Source organism: Uloborus diversus, chromosome 2 (assembly GCF_026930045.1).
Source record: "Uloborus diversus isolate 005 chromosome 2, Udiv.v.3.1, whole genome shotgun sequence".
Taxonomy (NCBI): domain Eukaryota; kingdom Metazoa; phylum Arthropoda; class Arachnida; order Araneae; family Uloboridae; genus Uloborus; species Uloborus diversus.
The window spans coordinates 156,380,914-156,402,478 of NC_072732.1; the positions used below are offsets into that span (position 1 = coordinate 156,380,914).

The 21,565-nt window shown below is 33.0% G+C and overlaps 1 protein-coding gene across 1 annotated transcript in view; it reads right to left on the minus strand.

The window, feature by feature from the left end:
• The window catches only part of LOC129216610 (WD repeat-containing protein 19-like), a 50,801-nt gene that overhangs the window by 18,274 nt on the left and 10,962 nt on the right, over positions 1–21,565 (minus strand). The window contains exons 5-10 of the mRNA XM_054850827.1: positions 15,681–15,756; positions 15,521–15,603; positions 15,299–15,439; positions 10,435–10,524; positions 10,091–10,325; positions 2,503–2,649 (exon numbers count right to left, since the gene is read on the minus strand). Of these exons, the coding sequence (XP_054706802.1) occupies positions 2,503–2,649; positions 10,091–10,325; positions 10,435–10,524; positions 15,299–15,439; positions 15,521–15,603; positions 15,681–15,756 (772 nt within the window). The remainder of the gene's footprint in view (positions 1–2,502; positions 2,650–10,090; positions 10,326–10,434; positions 10,525–15,298; positions 15,440–15,520; positions 15,604–15,680; positions 15,757–21,565) is intronic.

Below are 21,565 nucleotides of genomic sequence, written 5' to 3' on the forward strand. Positions count from 1 at the left end.
TATGCATTAAAGCAATTTGTAACACAAGAATGATATACAGTAAAACCCCTTCTAATAGACACCCCTCTTATGCAGACAATTTTCAATTCCCCAATTCTAATGCAAATTATACATTATTAAACCCCTGTCCTACAGACACCTCTCTATTGCAAACAAAAAAATTGGTCCCGTTAGTGTCCACATTGGAGGGATTTTACTTTTTTTTTTTTTTTGACAATGCAACCAAGATGTGACTTGTCTCTTTATTTTTCGTCGAAAACAGTAAAAGTTATGGCATTCTCACAAGATAACACCTTTGAGAAATAATAGATATCAGGGGTCCCAAATCCTATGCCTGTGTGCACTACAGTGCCCGCCAAGCGTTTTATGTAAGCGATCAAGACCTAAAGAAAAAGTAATATTTAATAAAACGTCATGCATTTTTAAAAAAAATGATTAACCATCTAAAATTAGAAATTGCGAACAACGCAAACAAAAGAGCTTGTTTCTAGAAGATCAGAAGAACTGCAGGTACAGAAATTTTGTATATCTAGGGTGACATTGTCCTAAAATCCATGATACGAAATGAGAATTTCGAAAAAATAATTGAGAGAAATATATTAGAAAATAAAGTTTTCTGATTTCATATACTTGTGAAAATCATAATTTTTGACAGTAAGTGTCACATAAAATCAAAGTACCTACCTCGATTTACATGAGAAGGTGAAGCACGGTATCTGCAATTTTCTCCGCTTGAAATTTTTTGCATTTTTTCATCTTTTGTACTTAAGCTGCATACTTTACTAGCTGCCAGGGCAGCTAGATTAGCTGCATTTGGTGCCTGGCTCGTGCAAACCGCCTTCGGCGGGGAAGGGGCCGGGGGGGAAGGGGGGGTGACACCAACTCGGGTGTGCATCACCCCCTCCAAGTACACCATCTCCGGTGGTATACTTTGGGGGCTTAGTCACCTTCTTGCCACACCCTGCTGTGAAGAATGGACGTGGCCACCTGCAGCAGCTTGCTCAGCCGCTCACTGCAGGTTTTGTGGCACCCAATTTCTGGAAAGTACCACAGGGGTACTTTTGGGGATTTGCCCTGTATATGTCCCCAGAGACAGCTTCAGCTAGTGAAAGAATTTAAATTGACGTTTTTGGGACCCAAATTACATTTCTCTAAAAGTAAAGAAAAACAAATAGTGGCATCAAAATACAAGTTTCACTTTTAAGCTGCCCAATAAACATTCACTCTCCATGAGTGTTTTCCTGTACGTGAATCCGCTTTGGCTTTGTGTCAGCAGCTACAGAGGAATTACTGAGCAAGACAAATAGATTTTAAATTGATATCTCCACTAATTAAAGTCCTACAATTATAATATCTGGCTAAACATGTAGCCAGGAAAATTTTGAATCTATCTATAGCTAATTCGATTCTCAGTTTTCTGTCATTCACCAGGAGTAGCTATGATATAGAATAGATAGTCACATACAATCAATTTTTATTAATATTAGATTGTACAAGCTTGCTCATTTGGTTTCCGCTGAAAATTAAGCTCAAAGGAAAACGTCAAATTCATACAGCTCCCTGTATGGAATCCAAAACACATTTCTTCAAATAGCTTAAAACTTTATTTCAGCAGATTGCACTATACCTAGTACAGGTGAGCACCTTGACGATTGCTTACAACCTGTAAAATTACCCTAATCAACTTATTATGAAACAAAGGCCAATAAAATGTAGTTCCCAAAATCATACTGACTTTGAACTTTATTCTAACATTTTATCTTTCAGACTTAATACAGTTTGCTGTTATTATTTAGTACTTTCTTATTTTATATGTAACAAGTTTTTTTTAATCTTTTTTTTTAATTACCTTTTTTCTTTTTTTGCAATGTTCACCTCTTTAATAACATCCTGAAAAAACTAATAGCACCTGCCATGGTACTGGTATTCTATTATGCATCCTTTGCTTCAAAAATATTGGGGACTACTGATATATGTGATGATAGGTAGTGAATATCTCTTTGGCTCTAGCATGTTCTTCAAGGAAAACTAAGTCCTGCTGAAGTGTATGGAATGAGGTGGTGACCATCATCCTTTTAATGGGGACAAATCATCAAACAAAATCTTTAATCAAATCTAGTAAAATCATGCCCATTCTCACTTAGAAATGTTTATTCATATATTGAGAAGAAAGAATTGCAAGATGCAAATCTATGAATCATGTATTTTTAAAATATTTCATTCATTATGTTGCAGTTTCAAAGAACAGGCAATGTTATAGCACAAGTTTAAATCCGAAAACAACAATTGCATTTACAATTGGTATTTTATAGTAAAATGTTGTAACATTTAAGAAATTTTTATGCTGTAACACAGCTGAGAAAACTCAATATCATTGGACTAAGGAATATCTACATTGAATTCTATATCATTACCATAAAGGTACCCTAATAGTATTAGTTCAAAATATTAAGCTATTTCGCTGCAAAACCTAAAGACAAAAATAATATTTAAGTTTCTAACCTTTACTTCTCCATCAGCATCACCAACAATATATCTGATAACTTCTTGGTTTAGCTGCTGATTCTGAGCTTTGCTAGCAGCATTGATTGCAAGTCTAATTGCACTGTCTTCTTCTTGACCAGACACTTGTAGTGCAAGCTTAACAGCCTAAAATAGTTTAGAACATCTATTGAAGAATGTACTTTAAAATCAGAAAATACATTTCAAAATCTGTATTACTAAGAAATAACTTAATCTAAAAAGTTTTTAGCACAACATAAGTCACAATATTTCAAACTATCACACTGAACAAAATATCACATGACTGAACATTTTTCATTGTCATGAAATTTTTAGAAATATTTTAGAATCCAAAAAAATACACCAGAAAATAAATACTTACGTAGACTTTAAAAATAAAGCCGATTATTCATAGAAATATTAATTCAACTAGTTAAAACAATTTAGTGGAATACAACAGGAGTCAAAATTTTAGTGAAGTTGTTTATGGGTGACAGGTTGTAGTACATTAAAGAAAAATTTCCAACTCATATCCAGATACCTTTTTAATGTGTGGTTCAAAACATTTTGATTAACATCCATCCTAAATAGTGAAGGAAGCTTTTAATTCCAATCACAAGAATGCTTTCAAAATGGTAATAAACAGGGGCGGACTGGGAAGGAAATTCGACCCTGGCAACTGTCAAATCAATCGGCCTTGGGGGGGGGGGGGGGGTACTACAAGGAATCTGAAAAACGTGCATTCTTATGCGAGTAAACACCGTAAATACGCATTGCAATACTAATTTTGTAGTTTTGCGATTACAAGTTTCAAACTTTTATTAATTATACAGTAGAAGACGTTATAATGCACACCTTGGGACCAGAGCTTTTGTGTTATACAGGTTTTTGTGTTATATAGATCATTTCACAAATTTTGAAACTAATATTCAGAATATATCTATATATTAGCACTTCAGAATGAGTTTTATCTGCAATGAGTATTAAAGCACCAATATTAAAATAAGTTATTCACAAATAAATATGTTTCACAATCAAAATCCTGCACTTCTGTTAGCTTCATGATTTGCATAACAGCTGCATTTTCAAGAGCCATCTGGTATTTTCTGTTTACTATGAGTACTAATTTTTAATTTAAAAGCTTTGAAATAAGATGGAAAGATGAAAAACTTTCAAAATTTAATTTGCCTAACAATTCTTAAGTTTGCAAAGCAAAACAGAGGGATTTTTTAAACTTCAAAACCTATTGTTTACTACTGAAAAGTAGTGCGGTTTATAGAGAATTGCGTTATACAGTTCGGCGTTATATATATATATATGTAACGGTCTTCTACTGTATCATTATATGCTAACATTAAATGCCTGATCAAAAGAAAATTACATCATTCGATGTTATCAGGGGCGTAGCTAAGGGGGGGGGGGGGTTTTGGGGACAAAACCCCTCCCGAAAAGTTAGTCTCAAAAAAAAAAAAGAGAAAAAGAAGAGAGAAGAGAAAGAAAAAAAAAGAAGAAAAGGAAAAAATTCCAAGCGATTATATATATATATATATATATATATATATATATATATATATATATATGTATATATATATATATATAAGAAGTAACCCCCCCCCCGAAGGTCGGGTCTAGCTACGCCACTGGATGTTATGTCCCTTTCAAATGATTAAACATGAGAGGGAAAACATATTTCAAGAAAAGCAATATTTTCTCTCCCTCTTTTTTTTTTTTTTTTTGAACTATTTTAAAGTTAGCAACTAAATTTAAAACAAATGATCAAAAAAGCGTTTTGAACAAAATGAAGAAAAAAATGTTAAAGGTATAGGTATCAAAGATTATAAAATTATAATTTTTTCCTTCCTTCTCATTTAATATATCAAGTCCGCCTCTGTTAAGACTTTTTGACCATTTGACTTTCAATGCAAACCCCCTAAATGACCGGCCAAGGCACAATGATGTCCCATATTACTTACGCTCTGCGCACAACCCTGGAAAAGGGTCCGATATACATGGTATTATTACTTATGTATCCAAAATAAATTGATATAACATGAAAAAAAAAAGTTGAATTAGCATGCTTTTTAAGTTCTAATTTGCAATGAACTAGTGGCAAAAGCAGAAGTTTACAATATACATGCTCACGATGTACAAACCGTAACTCCAATCAGTGTGCAACATTTTCAAAGAAAATTTTTGCATCACATATTTTACTAAAATAAACTATTTTTCAACGGAAGTAAAATAAAACAAACTGAAGATTAAACTTCTTTCTTCAATTTATGCTACAACAGTCTCAAATTCGAGTAACTCAGCAAATGACATGCTTTAAATAGCATTAAGAAAATATATCAATAACTTCTGCTGATCTGTAAGGAATTTGTTGAACGTCGAATATAAAATGACTTCGACTTTTAATTAGAAACTTAAATAGATAGATTTTTTTTGTAAGCCTTCAGCTCTTTATCAGAATTCCTGCTTTTTATAATAATGAGAAAAAAGCTTTTTATATTCAGTATATCAGGACTACAAGCGGCTTTTTCAGAACAAAAGAGTAAGCTTATAATAAGCTTAATTCAAAAAAAAAAAAAAAGGTAAACATTGTAATTATTTTACATGAATGTTCAAGGAATGGTTTACAACAATTAAAGTTTGCATTTTATTCAGTTTTGAAGCGTTTTCACGTGAAGAAGACAGTGATGCAATTTGAAATTATATACAACACTCCGTTAAAAGAAAGAAGTTGTCACTGCAAAATACAAAATGGGTCATTGCTCATTGCTCTAAGTTTGGCTGAGAGGTATTACTAGTAAGTATTACTGAGGACCATTACTTAAGAATTTTTCGAGATTTTAAGTTTCAAGTTATCCTAGTAATAAAACATACCAGTTACCCATGTGACGTTCTTTCCCTGATATATGCTGTGCCTGCAAGTCTTTTCGGTCTTCAAATTTTGTGCTTCGCTAATATTGTTTAATCTATTATATTTTTTATTACAAATTGCTCAATTTGTTTCAACTATTAGTAGTTTTGTTTGTTTTTTCTTGTATATATTTTTTTATAAGAATAAAATTAAATAAAATGCTAGATACGAGATGACAGAGTTTGAAATGGTGCTATTTGACAAGTAAAACCAATTGTTTATGCAGGGGTGTTCCGAACTTATTTTTGGGACAGGGAAAATTCTGAATTTGCCAAATGGAATTTCTAATTGATGCCGATTGATAAAATACAGGTATGCACCAAGTGCGTACATCTAATGAAAAGGGACATTCGGACATTTTAAAATTGCAATTTTGCAATTATAGGTCGAAATTTTACGAATCCTCGAACAAAATTTGTTGAAAAATTATTTTTTCGGGAGGTCACAGCGACCATCCGTGACCTCTCATCGGGGCGCCCTTGGTTTAATAACATTCTTTTTTCCATTATTTTACTATAGTATGCATCTGGAAAACCTTTAATAATGCGCTTAATATCAAAACTCTTGCTATTAAACTTTTTTTTTTTACTTTAAAAATTGCTCTTCTTTCCAGGTTATTTTCATTTAATAAAAGACTAGAAAATCGCCCGTCAAGGTATGATGGGTAAAAACTGCTTCTACATTTGAACGAAGCAATTGCCTGTTTTTGATATTCTTTGACAGTTGAAATTTTGACCTTAACTCCAGTGGATAAAACCTAAACTCCACTGGTTTATCCACTGGAGTAGTAGTAGATAGCGTTCATAGTAGTAGTAGATGGATCATAGATGGCGTTAGTAGATGATGTAGAGAGAGTAGATGGCGTTCATAGTTGACGGCTTTTTCGTTTTTTCATTCCCCTGAAATGACAGTTTTACCAGTAAAACAGTTAAGTGACCGGACCGAGTTCAGTCTTGTCACGATAAAGCCTTTCCCTGCATGTTAAACATTACCAAAACAAATTATCAAATTATCATGCCGTGGCACGAGTTTCATTGTTGAAACACGCGTGTTACTCGATCATCGGCTATTATATATATGTGGATGTACATCAAAGGTACCAAATCAAAAATCAAGTTTGATAGCTGTAATAAAATGTAAAAAACATTTTAAATTCTAATGACTATTTCTAAAAGCTTGGTTCGCACTAAAACAAAAGAAGTATATGGTTTCTTGATTGCAACACTCAAATTATTAAAGTTAATTTATGCAGCCAATACACTTTAAACTAAAAACTGTGAGGGGAAGAAATATAGGGTAGTATAGTAAAAGTTATTCGTACAGAACTGTATACCACCTGTTTCTTCTCTCAAATTTTTAATTTTAATTTTATTGGTTGCTTTAGAATTAACACAAAAACATAAAGATATTAAAATAAACCTAAATTTTGAGTGTTGGGGGAGGGGGGCAATCAAGAAGGCATATGCTTGTTTTATTTCTATATTTTAGTGCGGACCAAGGTTTTAAAATTGTCTTTAGAATTGAAAAAAAATTTTTTTTTTTATTTCAAGGTTTTTTTTTGTTTTGCAATTTAATTGAGGTGTGACGTTTTGAAATTTAAAAATACTTACTTGTTACCAGTCCTTCCTTGAAAAAAAAAAAAAAATATTGACTTCTGTTTTAGTGTAATAAAGAGAGAAGTTTTTTTTTTACTATTTATCTTTTTTTCAACATTGCTGATTTGTATGCTACGTTTTTGGAAACAAAATAAGAACCAGAAGCAAAACGCAAGGAGAAAGTAAACTGAAAAATAGTCTTTAAAAAATAGCAGATTTTTAACACATTGCTTGACTTTGATGTTTTAAGCATATTTAAAATATTGTATAGGAGGCAACAATATTTTGAAACTAAGTCGAAAAATTCTCATTTGATTTTGCTCACTTTATTTCTCAAAAACCCTAATATTTTCTAAAGAAAAATTCGGCAGCCTTCGGACCTACAAATTGAATCTGCTTTATTTTTCTTCAAGAATGAGAAAAATTGTAATATTCAACAAATTTGTAATACATCGTTAAAATTGTAAAAACAAGTGCCTTACCTGTTCTGCTAATGTCTTTAGCATCAGTCTTCAGCTCTCTTTCTAAATACAGCTCTTAATATTTTTTTTTATAGCATATCTTAAAATTGATTTAAAACCGTAACATGATAAATTAAAAATATCCTAGGAATCAAATAAAAAAAAGTCAAAACTAGCGGAACAAAGTTAGTGTTGTGAGCTAAAGAAGATATTCTTCACAGAATGATTCACAACATTCAAAGAAGACTTCGCCAAATTTATCGGCAGTTGTTGAGGGCTTTAGATGAGGGCATATATGGCTCCAATTCCATTGGAACAGTGTAACGATTTCCCCTCCACCCCCTAGGCTGGTGGGGTACACAAGCTCTGAGAGGGAAAGACGTTGACAGCTTTATGACGGTTAATTGTAGAAAAAGGATATTTTAGCATTTCCGCTGTTTTGTATTCGTGTGTACTTCCCCCACTGAGAGAGGGAGATTCTTAGATAAGATACAAGTACAGGTTACTTTAAAATGAGTCTTTCTAAGGAAAAACAGACTAATAAAAGTAAGCTATCTTGTGCTTCAGGTGAATGGGAGGGAATTGGAATAAAGCGATTTTTATTGCTTTTATGATTCAAGTGAACGTGAAGTTGAAAATGTAAGTTACGAGACGACAGGATCACCCCACCCCACTCCATTCTTGTTGTTTCTTATTTACCGTTTTCTCCGGAGCATCTCTTCGATTAACACCATTACTAAAAGAGAAAGTTTTTAAGTGCTCGATTGTACAAATGACTATTCATGAAAAGCGGCTGTGGAACAGCCCTGAAGCGAAGCACTGGAGGCCACACACAGATGCAATATAAATAGCAGTAAAGGGAACGATAGAGGATCAAAACACTCTTGAAAAAAAAAAAAAAAAACTCTCTCTCTTTCTCTCTCTGTGCATACAAATACACACACACACATATATGTATGAAGATGTGTTATAAGGAGACTCCGGTCACAGAATTTTTCCTTCAGGAAACTTTCCTTTAGTGAAACTTAACTCTAAACCGGGCCCTTTTTTTGCGCAAGACTGATGAGAGGCCATGTCAGCCTAGTCCTAAACTAGGGATCCGGCCATAGAAAGGGTCGGATCAAATTTAGAGTAGTACAAGCAGAGCCCGCTTAAGATACCAGGGGGCCCGAGGCCATATGCGTTTTCGGGGCCCCTGTGTAGTCAACCCTTTTAATTTTAGCCATTGGCGAAAACAGTTTTAGCTATTGTTTTTAAAAACATCAGCCATTTGGGGGCCCCTAAAAAGGAGGGCCTAGGACACGGTCTAGTTGACTTATTCAGTAATCAGGCCCTGAGTTCAAGTTTGATAAGTTTTTTGCGGGAGCGGGGCCCATCAGTGACTAAACTGACAAAGAGCCCGCCTTGGCCCTCGGCGGCCCTGTGTTTCCGATAAGACTGACATGGCCTTGAGTCGATCCCAATCCTCATGAAGAGTCTTTCGTCATACCACAATGCTCTAAAACCTTTTCCCGAGCTATCGGTATCCCTCTGTGGGGCCATGGCGCAAAAATTTCTCATTTGCAACCTGATCTTTTCGGTGGCCCTCGGAGGAACCGGCCCTTCTGGCATTTGCCCAAATGCCCACACAGCCAGTCCACCCCTAGTAATAAAAAGTAAGTAAATAAAATTAAGTTTAAAAAAAATTAAACTAGAAATGTCCTTGATCTCTTCACCATTCCTTCCAATAGTAAGGCTTATAAAGACAACTAACAATAATTATAGCACGTTTTTGGCAGCCAGTTACATTTTTGAAGCAGTCTACAGCCATTTTTTAAATACTCCTCTGGCATGCTTGAGCATTCAAAAGGCATTTTAGCCAAAAGGCTCCAAAGAATTGGGTGAGATTTTAAATGTAACCATATTTCAAATTTCCCCCCATCTAGTCATCATGTCATTGATGACATTTATTTTAGGGGAAAAAAAAATATTTGTTAACTGTTTTTACTTCGGTACGTATCAAGGAAATTAAATTCTGCCAATAACACACCAAATTCAACCACTAAATATCACACAGCAGAGCATTTCTTTCTTTTCTTATCAATCTTACTGCCACCTTAGTGCCAAGACTACCAATTTTAAACAGTGGAGTTGCTAAAATGGTCCTCACAAGGCATCAAATTTCAAATTACAGCAAGGAAAATTAAGTATAAACAAACTATAATCCTATTTCATTATCAGCATTAAAATTAAGAATCGATCTGCAAAAAAAAAAGGGAAAAGCCATAAAATGTGAGCTTTAACTTGGCCATAGATTTCTATTGTTTTTTGCTTTGTCATTCTTATCTCTTATTTATAGTTTTAATCTTATGCATAGAGTCACTGATATACAATAAAGTGTCTGCGTAACAACATAGATGAAACAACGAATAAGTAAAGTGCTTCGATTTTTTAATTCATATTATTTATAATTACGTATCTGTGTGTTTCATATTGACTTTTTATTGCTGGAGAGATGGTGTTAAGTTCATAACAGCTGAAGATATCTACTAAAATCTATCAAAAAAGGCTAATAATTTACATAAATTCAATCATGGATGTGGAAATTATTTCTACCTTTTGAAAAATCTTACTTTTTTGTAACGTTCAGCTAGAATATAGTATTTTCCGGCTAAAAGGAGTTGTTGCTTTTCTTCATAATAAGCTGCTATGTCTATATAATCATCAGGCTCACCATTTTCCTCAATTGTATCTGCATACACATTGATATTATTTGTTTTTTGGGCAAGTGAAAAAGCTTCCTTTTTGCAGCCTGACAGCACAAGAAATTTGACTGCTGATGGATTATCATTATAACGCTGGAAGAATCTGAAAACAAAATACATATATATAATAAAGATACCAAAAAACCACGAAAATGACATGAAATAGAAATAAATCTGCACTTGTATCGGCAATCATACATTAAAAATATTACCTTGCAACTAATTTTGCTCCTTCTAGAGAATTGGATTCCTTAACAATTTTTACAGCAGAATCAGGATCTTTTAAGTGATCTAAATAGATTCTAAAAATAAATTACGAAAAATCAATGAACATTTACAATGAATATGCATCTTTCTTGAGTAGAGCTATGCATGTATTTATAGCCAACAATTAGTGTATCTTTAAAACACATAGAAATCATGTTCAATAATTACTGTGAATAACAGATAACTAAAAATAACATAAGCTTAAGATCATAAAATAGTATGAATAAAATTTAAAAACAGTGTAAATAAAATACTAATTGTCAGGAAAAGCACCAATTGTATTTTTTCATATAACATGAAATAGCATTTTCATTTTTACTTCCTTTTACAAAAAAAGGAAGTATTATATTCGCGAAAAATTTTTCACTCAAATATTGACCTTAATTTCCATTTTACTCATCCCCGAATGAATATTGAGGTTTTTTTCAACTTGATCACACATGGCCTAAGAACGTATAGACACACGAAATATCCATAATGACGATTCCCGACTTAATTACAATGAATTTTCTCGTGAAGTCTGTATGTACGTATGTATGTGCGTATGTACGTACGTATGTTGCATAACTCAAGAACGGTAAGTCCTAGAAAGTTGAAATTGGGTACGTAGATTCCTAGTAGGGTCTAGTTGTGCACCTCCCCTTTTGGTTGCATTCGGGTGTTTTTAAAGGGGTCTTTTGCCCCTTTTTGGGGGTAAATCATTGTTAATTTCGATGTAAACTCAAGTGGTGTTATAATTTGGCGGACACTTGGCGATATATCACTAGTCTTTTGGTTGTCAAGTTTTGTCACCAACTTGGCGACAAATTTGGCAAGTTTTTTTAAATTTTTATAATCTGTTTCAATTTTGCCACTGTTGGTGATATTTAAAGAGTAAACTATTGAATCACATCAGGGGCGTAGCTAAGGGGGGGTTTTGCGGACAAAACCCCCCCAAAACGTCAGTCTCAAAAAAAAAAAAAAAAAAAGAGAAAAAGAAGAGAAAAGAAAAAAAAGAAGAAAAAGAAAAATAATCAAAACGACTTTTTTCTGAGTAACAAAAGTCAAAAATTCACTTTGCTCCCCCCCCCCCCCAATGCCATTGAAAATCTGCTCCATGTGTAATCCTCAAGCATAAAGACGCCTCCCTCTGCTACGACAATTTTTTGATAATTGAGCAAAATTTGACACTTTGCTTTAGAAATGATATTGATTTGTTAAATCAACGTATATGCAGTCTTTCTTTGTCATAGATTCTGCAAATTGTTAAACATGTTTAACTGAACGAGCCGCGCAGTGGGAATATTGCATACAGTCGAATCTATATTTTGAATTTCACATTAAAGAAAAAAATCGAGATAAAGAGGTTTTGAGATACTTGGGCTTTAAGAAACCTTTTATAGAAATTTGAAATATGATGGTGAAAATTTGAAATCGATACTAAAGACAATATGGGCTCTTGATTAAAATTCATCTTTATTAGTTTTGTTTGGTATTTATTCTATTATTACATTATTAAGTGCTTTATGGCGAGTTTAAGAAATCATTTTGACAGTAAAAGAAACTTTAAGCATATTTTTTTCAAGAAAAAGTCTTTTACTGCTTTTTGGTCCCTGATTTGTTTTTTTTTTTTGATTCATTATATTGAAGGATCTTGAGGTTAGCAATTGCTGCAAATCTAACTTGGCCAGTATTCTACGATTTTCCTTTTTTCAACACTTGAAAAAAAAAACTTTCTTTTCACTCCAATCATTTCGGTTTTCTAAGGAATCACAATTTTAAGAAAGAGAGCAACCAAAGAACAGTACTAATCCAGATAACAGAGCGAAATGGCTTTTAACTTGAATGACCTTTAACCATGAACTTGAAATGTTCATTTTACATGTCAAACCTGTGAATTTCACCCCTTTACTCTTCTTCCAAGAAAGTGCGCAAAACGACTGCCCTTTGGTTAATCTTCCTGGAAAGCCTATTCGAGGAACACAGTTCTCCCTTTTTTCCACTGCCTCCTCAGCTCTTGAAGACAATTCCACTGTTTCTGAGTTGAAGAAAATGTTTTTGTTTGTTGCTTTAAAGATCATTGGGCTTCGAATCCAAAAATGATAGCATAACTGGAATTCGAGACGATAGAGGTTTTTGTTGGTCTGGTCTCGTGTGTGTCATAGGTCATAGTCAAAACGACCTTTGCTAACCAGAGTATCCATTGCAATCACATTGATTTTTCAGCCAGTATTTACTGCGTTTTCTTTTAGAAATGTACAGTTTGTTTAAAATAGTACATTCTAAGAGAAAGTTGTTGCATAATGAAGCGAGAAAAACCGATAACAAGCTTTTTTCAATCCAAAGAAAAAAATTAAAATGACGAAAAGGATTGCTCTAAAAAGAGAAAGTTAACGTCGTGTGAAGAAAACGAAGTACAGTCTGCAAAGCAGCATTAGTCCCATCGGACCCTTCTGAAGGTAATTTTATTTTAATTCAAAAGAAAAACTGCATGGCATTACATGAATAAAATGTTTAAAAACGAAATGAATCTAGATTATTTCTACTAGCTTGATTCGGATTAAAAAGTAGAAAATAAAAAAGACTTCTGTTTATAATACTCGAAATTGCTGTTGCTCTGTCAAAAAGATATTTATGTAAATTCTAAAGCAGCTAATAAAATTAAAAATAAAGACTTGAAAGGAGAACTGATGGTATGATGTTGAGCGAATAACTTTCTACCGCCAATATTTCTTCCCTAACTTTTTTACTCAAATTTTATTAAATGCTTAAGAATTAGCATAAATGTAAATACATAAAAAGCAACATATAAATATAACGATATGAAAAGCAATTTCATTTTTTGCGGGTTATAATTCAAGAAGTCTTTTTTTATTTTGTTTCATACTTCTGGTGCAAACCAAGTTAGTAAAAATAGTCTTTATGGTCTGACCATCGATGAGATTGAAAGTCAAGCATCCAGTTTACAGGCGGAAATATAAGTATCTATTAGCTTTCAAGGGATGCCAGCTTTTGTAGATGTGTGTTAGCCTCTAAATTAAACAGTCACACTGAAATGAACGGAACACGCTCATCAGATATTTGATTTCCCCCTGATTTGGATAGACTGGTTTTGACAAGACGTTGCGAGAAAATTTCACTTTAAATTAAATGGAGGGAAAAGAAAAAAGTTAAATTTTCCACAACATTAAAAAAATAAATTCTTTACTTTTGTTTTGTTTGACACAAGTATCGGAATTGGGGCACCCCATTCCAAAGTATGTAAGATTCACCTCCCTCTTTTTTTAATACTAAAAATATTTACACACACATATATATATATACATATACACACACACACACACACACATATATATATAGAAAAGAAGAAACCCCCCCCCCCCCGAAAGTCGGGTCTAGCTACGCCTCTGAATCACATTAAAATTGCCAGTAATGAGGAAATGACATTAAACTGGAGTAAAAGGAAGTCATGTGATGCACACATCAGCTCATTTTCTAGTCTTTTGTTAATAATTTATGAAAAAACAATCATAAAGCAACCACTTACTTAAACACTGGTTGAGTAAAAATAATATGAAAAAGGAAGAAGAAAAGAAACCTCAGAATACTTCTAAGTAAAAATTTCAAACATAAATGCTAAAAGTACATTAATCAGCTTTTCATCTAAATTTCAAATTTGAAAGAAATGTTACAAAAAACAAATTTTATATGCTGCCATAATAATGCTCGTTTGCTATCTCCAAATTGCTTTCAATTTCTAAGCAGAATTCTATTTTTTCCCATCAAGTACAGTTGTTTCTTTGAACTTTGAAAGCTTAAGAACATTCAACTTTTTTGATACAACATGAAATCATGGAGACAAGACTTTTACTAACTGCATTTGCATCATATATGTTTCTAATAATATGTAACCAAATAGAATTCATCGTTTGTAAATATTTAAGAAGGAGAAGTCATGTAACAGCACAAGTCTTACAAGAAAAAGAGATTATTTGCTATAATAGGGAAGTTTTCGATTTTTCAATTTTATTTTTATATGATAGAGTAACATGTATGAACATCATAGGTGAAAAAATTTTTGCGATACAATAAGTAGTTTTTTTTTAAATAAATTTTTAAAGTTCAAGCTCTGGTGACGTCAAATGGCATAGGAAGTGACGTCATCCCCTCTTTCAATAGGAGAGAAGCGAAGGTAACGCATTCGACTTCAAAGACGAAACGTAAAAGGCTTTCTCCTCGCATTTAACTCCTCGCGTTTCTGGAACATTAAACCTCTCATCCTCTCGAAAATATTTGAATATCTCATTGGTGTTACTTGAGGAAGATTATTTAGATTGTGCTTTAACGAATCCGGCCTCCATAGTATGTTCAAAAGGATTATTGAATTTTTAAAAAATAAAAACATCAGCGCGCTCAAAATGTTCCTAGCGAAAACAAGGGATCTTCGGCGAAAGGCTGCCCATTCGCGCCCTGTGACGTAGGCTCGTGACGTTTCAGAAGCGCGCACTTTTGCGCGTGGATTTTTAAAAATTCATTAAAAATCAACCACGGTGTTTTAAAATTCGGCGATGGTGAATTTTTTAGTTTTGAGGGTCAATTAACAATATCCAATAGCCAAAACATGAACATTTAATAGGTTGCAACTTCCCTATTGTGCTGTCAGTTTTATTATTTCTTTAAAATTTTGATGCATGATCAAGTGAAGCCAATGTCATACAAACAACGTGCTTGTTCAAAATATAAGAATTTATTTTATGCAAAGGAAATATATTAATCTTTTAAAGCTTTTAAACAGCTAGCACAGTAATCATAAATCAGAAAAATAGATACCTGATGGCATTGGAAAAATCTTTGGCAGTTTCATAACCATAAGCAGCTTCTTTGTAGTTACGATCAGCTTCTTGAGCTTTGGCATATGAAGAAAGAACTTTTGGTGATGAAATATTAGGCAGAAGCTCTTTCACCTTTTGCCTATAAATATAAACATATATCAAATAAACAAGAAAAGCAAATAACTTATGAAGAAAACAATTTTACAAGATTTATACCAACCATTTTTTAAGTTTAATGTATAAAATAGCTGCATTTTCATGGAAACCACCTTTCTCATACAATGTTGCAGCATCCGAAAGAACCTATAAGAGGTTTCTTATATAGTTATTGACAGTTTCTGATGCATATAAACTTTTTTTTTTGAAGAATTAATAATTACTTTCATTTCTTCTAATATAGAAGCACATTCTTGATACAAAGTAGTGCTGTTGATTTCATTAGCAATCAAAGTTCCTCTGCAAAGATAAAACACAAGCATCAATATGTACATTATTATTAACCCTCTCAGCACCAGAATATAATAAAAGTGGAAAAAAAAAATATTTCTTCTTCTCAACACATACAAAATGTCTCTATATTTAATTTGAAATTTTTTTTTTCTTACCTGCACTCCTTCCTAGTTATTTTTACGAGCCTCATATGAGGCTTTACTTACTCAAGGGTTGTATGTGTACTCTGATGCAATTTGATTGCATCCTCGAAATAAAGTCTATATTTTGTGTTTCAAAAAATTCTTTTATTCTTAAATAAAATTATAAGTAAAAAGAGAAAGAAATCGAACAAAATTAAACAAAATTTTTTTTTATCTGGAATGAAATGCTGCAATGTATTCAGGGCATAGAGGCTCTTTACATTTTTCACAATTATATCTAGTTTTTTTCAAACAGCCATGCAAGTGGCATTTGGCTGCATACTTTTTATCTGTTTTTGCAGGGTAATGGTTGCTACCATCCTTTCTCAGCTCGACTGCTGCTTGTACTTTCACTCTTTTCTTCACTGCTGGCTCTCCAAAAGATGGTCTACCTCTCTTTTTGTTCATATTTGAGGAGCCTTGATAAATCATTGAGATAGAAACAGAGGATTTGAATTCGAGGAAATCAAGTTTTTCATTCTCAGGATCCATTTTCCACAGAATCCAGGATTTTGCAACTGCAACATTCAAAAGGTGGTGAAATATTCGAAAATACCACCTTTTGTGACGCAGAGTATGCGGATATAGGCCGAGTAAAGAATCCATTAGATAAACGCCTCCCATATTTTTGTTATATATTTCTATTGAGGCAGGGGTCTAGGAATTTCAATAATGGATTTTTCTTTACGACTCCACCGTTTTGCAGTTCCAACAGGAATTGCACCTGAAAATGATGATGCAACATGGACAGCAGAATTGTCAAACCATCTTGTGATTGTTATGTTATCACTGCTTGTGGTAACTGAGAATGAACCTCTAGGCTTCTGTTTTAAAATTTTGATTGGTTTTAGTTTCTTTGAGGCTTCTTGTAAACGATTTTTTCGTATCGTTCTAGTAGCAAATATGTCCCACTCGTAGAGTTTTAGTAAGAGTGGGATTGTTGTGAACAGGTTGTCAAAGAATAATTTGTGCTTTTTGCCCTGGATGTTTTGACAAAGCCTTAGCACCATACCTCCAATTGGCCCAAATTCACTCACATAACCATTCTCTTTTTCTTGTTTTGCTCCCTCATAAATTTCAAAACGTAAACATATCCAGAAATTCCAGCGATAACCCAAGTCTTTATACCCCAAGCGTGTGGTTTGCCTCTTATATACTGTTTTATTTTTGCCCTTCCCTTGAAAGGAATAATCATTTCATCAAGAGATAGATGTTCCTCTGGCTCATAAGCTTCTATGAATACTTTGGAAAAGTGATTCAGTACTGGCCTGATTTTATGAAGTTTGTCATTGTTTGTGTTAGACACATCATCTGAGACAAAGTGCAAATATTTTTGTATTTCAGCAAATCGATTTTTTGTCATATGATCAGCTACAATACTAAGGCGAGTGCCATGCTTTGGTGTCCAATACTGTTGCAATCGGGAATAGCGAAGGTAAGTCATAACAAAAATAATATCCAAAAATACCTTCAACTCTGGAACAGTAAGGTAAAAATTTTCCTTTCCTTTTCTGGTAGCATACAAATTTAATTCTTCAACTATAAACTGTAAAAAGTCATCTGGTAACATTTTAGAGAAATAATCAATAGGCATTTCTCCCGAGATGTTGGATTTTTGATTCCATGTAAGGTCAGGAATTTTCTCCTTCAAAGCATTATCTTTCTTGGCAAACCACAAAACTTTGCGACTTTGGTTTGGCATTGCTAGTTTTACAGATGGAGTAGTTGTTCTTCTTATTTCATCATCAGTGTCTTCTTCTTTACTCTCATCTGTAACCTTCTCTGATGCTTCTGAAACCTTTTGGGTTTCTGGTAACCAAAGTTCATCTTCTGAATGCGATAGTAAATCATCTTCAGAGTCACTTCCGAAGAGTATTTAATTTATTTCTTCTTGTGTAGCGGCCTTTTTTCTGAAAGAGATAGGGAACCTTGTTTAGAAAATTCATAGAAACACATATTACAAAACTGCCAAAATGACCAAAAAGCTAGAATTCTGAACCTAATTTTTCAATTGATTTTTATTTAATTTTTTCAAATCTTAGTTGTTTGACAAAAAATACTGAAATGAAGGCTGAATTACTGAAAATTTGAAGAATTAATTATAAAGTAAATGTGATCAAAAAGCGAAACTAACAGTTATGTTATATGTAATGCGTCTATCAAAAATTCTAATAATAACAATCTGGTTCAACATTTACCTATTTCTTACTGGTGTGATTCTTTGATTAGTGTCCTTGGATGTACCAGGTACAGCATTAGCATCTTCATCCATTTGTCTATAAAAACACATAAAATTAATTTTTTTATGCATTTAAAAACTAAGTTTTTCATAAATTTTGATTCACAATCTCAAAGTATGACCAATTTAACACAATAATACTCGTCTATAACACATGTTATTCTTCTAAGGCTAGCGTAGAACTGTTGCTATGTGAGTCACACAAATGCAACTGTAAGTAACGTTAAGCCTCATATGAGACTCGTTACATTTACTCCATTTTAACAGAAAATACTTGGTTTAGAACTAATTAAATGGTATGCTCATAATATTGGAAGGTTTTAAAACAAAAAAAAATATTTACTTACCATTGAAATTGTTGCACAGCAGCTAATATCCTGATTTAGTTGATCTTCATCGACAGCAGAGCTTGAAACCATACTATGAGGAATAAAACTCCATGCTGCCATCTAAGAACGATTTCTGAAACCATTTAGGAGCCTCATATGTGATCTATATGAATAAGTGAAGTCATTGACGAAAAAAAAAAGAATTACGTATTTACTTGCCCGAAAAATGAGGTAAGAAGTAGGGGCCTCATATGAGGCTCAGGGTGCCGAGAGGGTTAACCTATTGTTGAGTGAGAACTGAAATAAATATTTAACCTGTTGCCAAAGGACAATAAGAAAATCAGCTCAGCTTTTTCTAATGAAATTTCCTACAGTGATGTGTCAATGAAGAATAGATAAAACGCAGAGAGATAGAGTGAAACCTTCATTTCTTGAAAGCAACGATTTTAGTTCCCGTGATTTCCGTTTTCTTTGTTTAGCTTTGCAACGAAAAATACCTCTTGCGCAGGCGCTTGAGCCAAAAATTTAACGCCAATGAAGAGAGGTTGCCCGATTCCCAATTATTGAAATATCCCCAAAGATAGCAAGTGAGAATGCTCAGCGAGAGAGCGGGATTTAAAAGTTTTCATTCAAAAGATCGGACCACTAATCGGTCTGAGTTTGCTTCGCTCACTGATCGGCTGGATTACAGTAACGTGGTGCCTTGCGACTTTGGCCATAAACAATAGAGTTGTGGGATTATTTGTTTGCATTTTAAAGCTATTGTTAATGTAATTTATTGTATTTTTTGTTCATTTCGCAAAATATTTTAAACTGCAAAGAATTGTTTTTCGTTTTTAAAGAGTTTAGTCATGTGTTGAAGAATATTCGTTTTTTATAGGAGGAAAGGGGGTGAGTGGTTTTCACTTATTCAGGAAACTGTTTTTATCTTTATAATTTTTTATAAATACAAATACAAATACAAATGTGACGACCAGCAACAGGCACTGGGCCCAGCTAGGCTGGTCCTAGTCAATTAATTAGTCCCCAATGAAGATCAATGGCCCTCTTAAAGCTATCCACTCCCTTGCTCATTACCACCTCTTCCGGTAAGCTATTCCAAGTGCCCACGACCCTGCTAAAGTAGTAGTTTTTCCTGATTTCCAAGTTAGCCTGAGATTTAAATAGCTTAAAACAATGACCCCTTGTCCTGCTTTCCCCGCAAAAATTTAATCCATTTACATCTTTCATTTTGATAAATTTAAATAACTGAATCATGTCCCCTCTGACTCTCCTTTGCTCCAGGCTATACATGTTAAGCCTATTAAGTCTGGTATCATAATCTAAATCTGAGAGTCCCCTTACTAATTTAGTTACCCTTCTTTGAACCCTTTCCAATACAAAAATATCTTTCTTCAGATAAGGCGACCAAAATATCCTTTAGATTGTTTTATTCTTTTTCATGTGGAAGACGTTGCAGCGGGATTTGCCGTTTGTTTTAGATGAGTAGTTAGTTTTTACACTTAATATCTGACGACGATTTTTATTTTTTGAGTATGGCTGAAGAAACAAATCATAAATTCTATAAAGATCTTTCAAATATACGAGAAAAAATAGCAGCTGCTCAGTGGGCATTAGATAACTCAAGTTGTAATAAATATACGCATTCTGACACCAAGCAGCTTGAAACATTTTCTTTTCACTCTTTTTTTGTCAACAATGAAGTTCAAACACTTGATAGTTTATTGAAATTTTTCAACTTTTCAATTTACAGAGTTTGAACAGAACAACGTCTGTCGGGTCTCTTCTAGTATATATATATATATATATATATATATATATATATATATATATATATATATATATATATATATATATATATACAGTAAACTCCCGATTATCGGCGGTCGGTTTATCCGCAGCTCGGATTATCCGCGGGTCTTTTCACTAATTTTTTTAACGGTCATTAAATGTTTTTTAAACTTATGATTGTGTTTTTGTTCGCTTTTAGCTTTTACATATGTATATTTTTTACATTCAATGATAGTAGATGCAATGTAGCAATGTTTTTAGTAAAAATTCAAATTTATGTGTAAGTGTTATTCATATTTTTTAGCTATTGTATACAGTAGCACCGTATTTTAACTATTATTCGGATTATCCGCGGCTTTCGGTTATCCGCGGCTACCATGCCACCCTATTCCGCGGATAATCGGGAGTTTACTGTATATTTATATATATATCTTTACTAATATTATAAAGAGAGAGGGCGGATTTTTGTGTGTTTATATGTTCGAGGTAATCTCCAGAACCACAGCACCTATTGGAAAAATTCTTTCACTACATGAAAGGTGCTTTCTTACTGAGTAACATAGGCTGTAATTCGAAAAAATCCGATAAATAGTTTTTTTATTCAAATTTAGGTGAATTTCACGTAAATTGCCTATTATTGGCTATTAAAGGGGTGAAAAATTACTTGCACATATTAATATTATATATCGTTAAAAAGGGAAGAATTTTCTGCGTTCTAAACAATTTATTTCAATGCTCTAACTTAATTACGGCGGGAGCAATTTGCGTTTTTAGCTCGAACTTTTTTACGCTTAGCTGAAATTTAGGCAATACTTTCTTCATTAAATCTATCAATAAAAAGTGAAGAAATTGTCCCAGAGTTTTCTTTTTGACAGCATTGGAAAAAGCGAGATTTTTTACTCCAGATCTCTCTCAACCTCTGGTCGAAAAAATTAGCTTTGATCTTCAAAGGAAAAAAAGTTACAAGCGTTTTTAAATCAATTTCGAAATATGTCATTTTGATTCAGGTTGTCAATAATTTTATTTTCGCGTTTCCATGGTTACGCTTTTTGAATCCATTGTTTATTTTGCATCAGATTTCCTAAAATTTATTTCATTTCATGTTTCCATGATTATGCTTTTAAAATCCATCTTTTGCATTTTAATTTCTTAAAAGTATTTTAATATCTGTTGTCATTGTTTGGAAGGGAAATTTTGCATGGTGTTTTTTTTTTCTTTTATTTAAGTTATTCTTTAAATTATTAAGTTATTCTTTTAATTAATTGTTGAATATA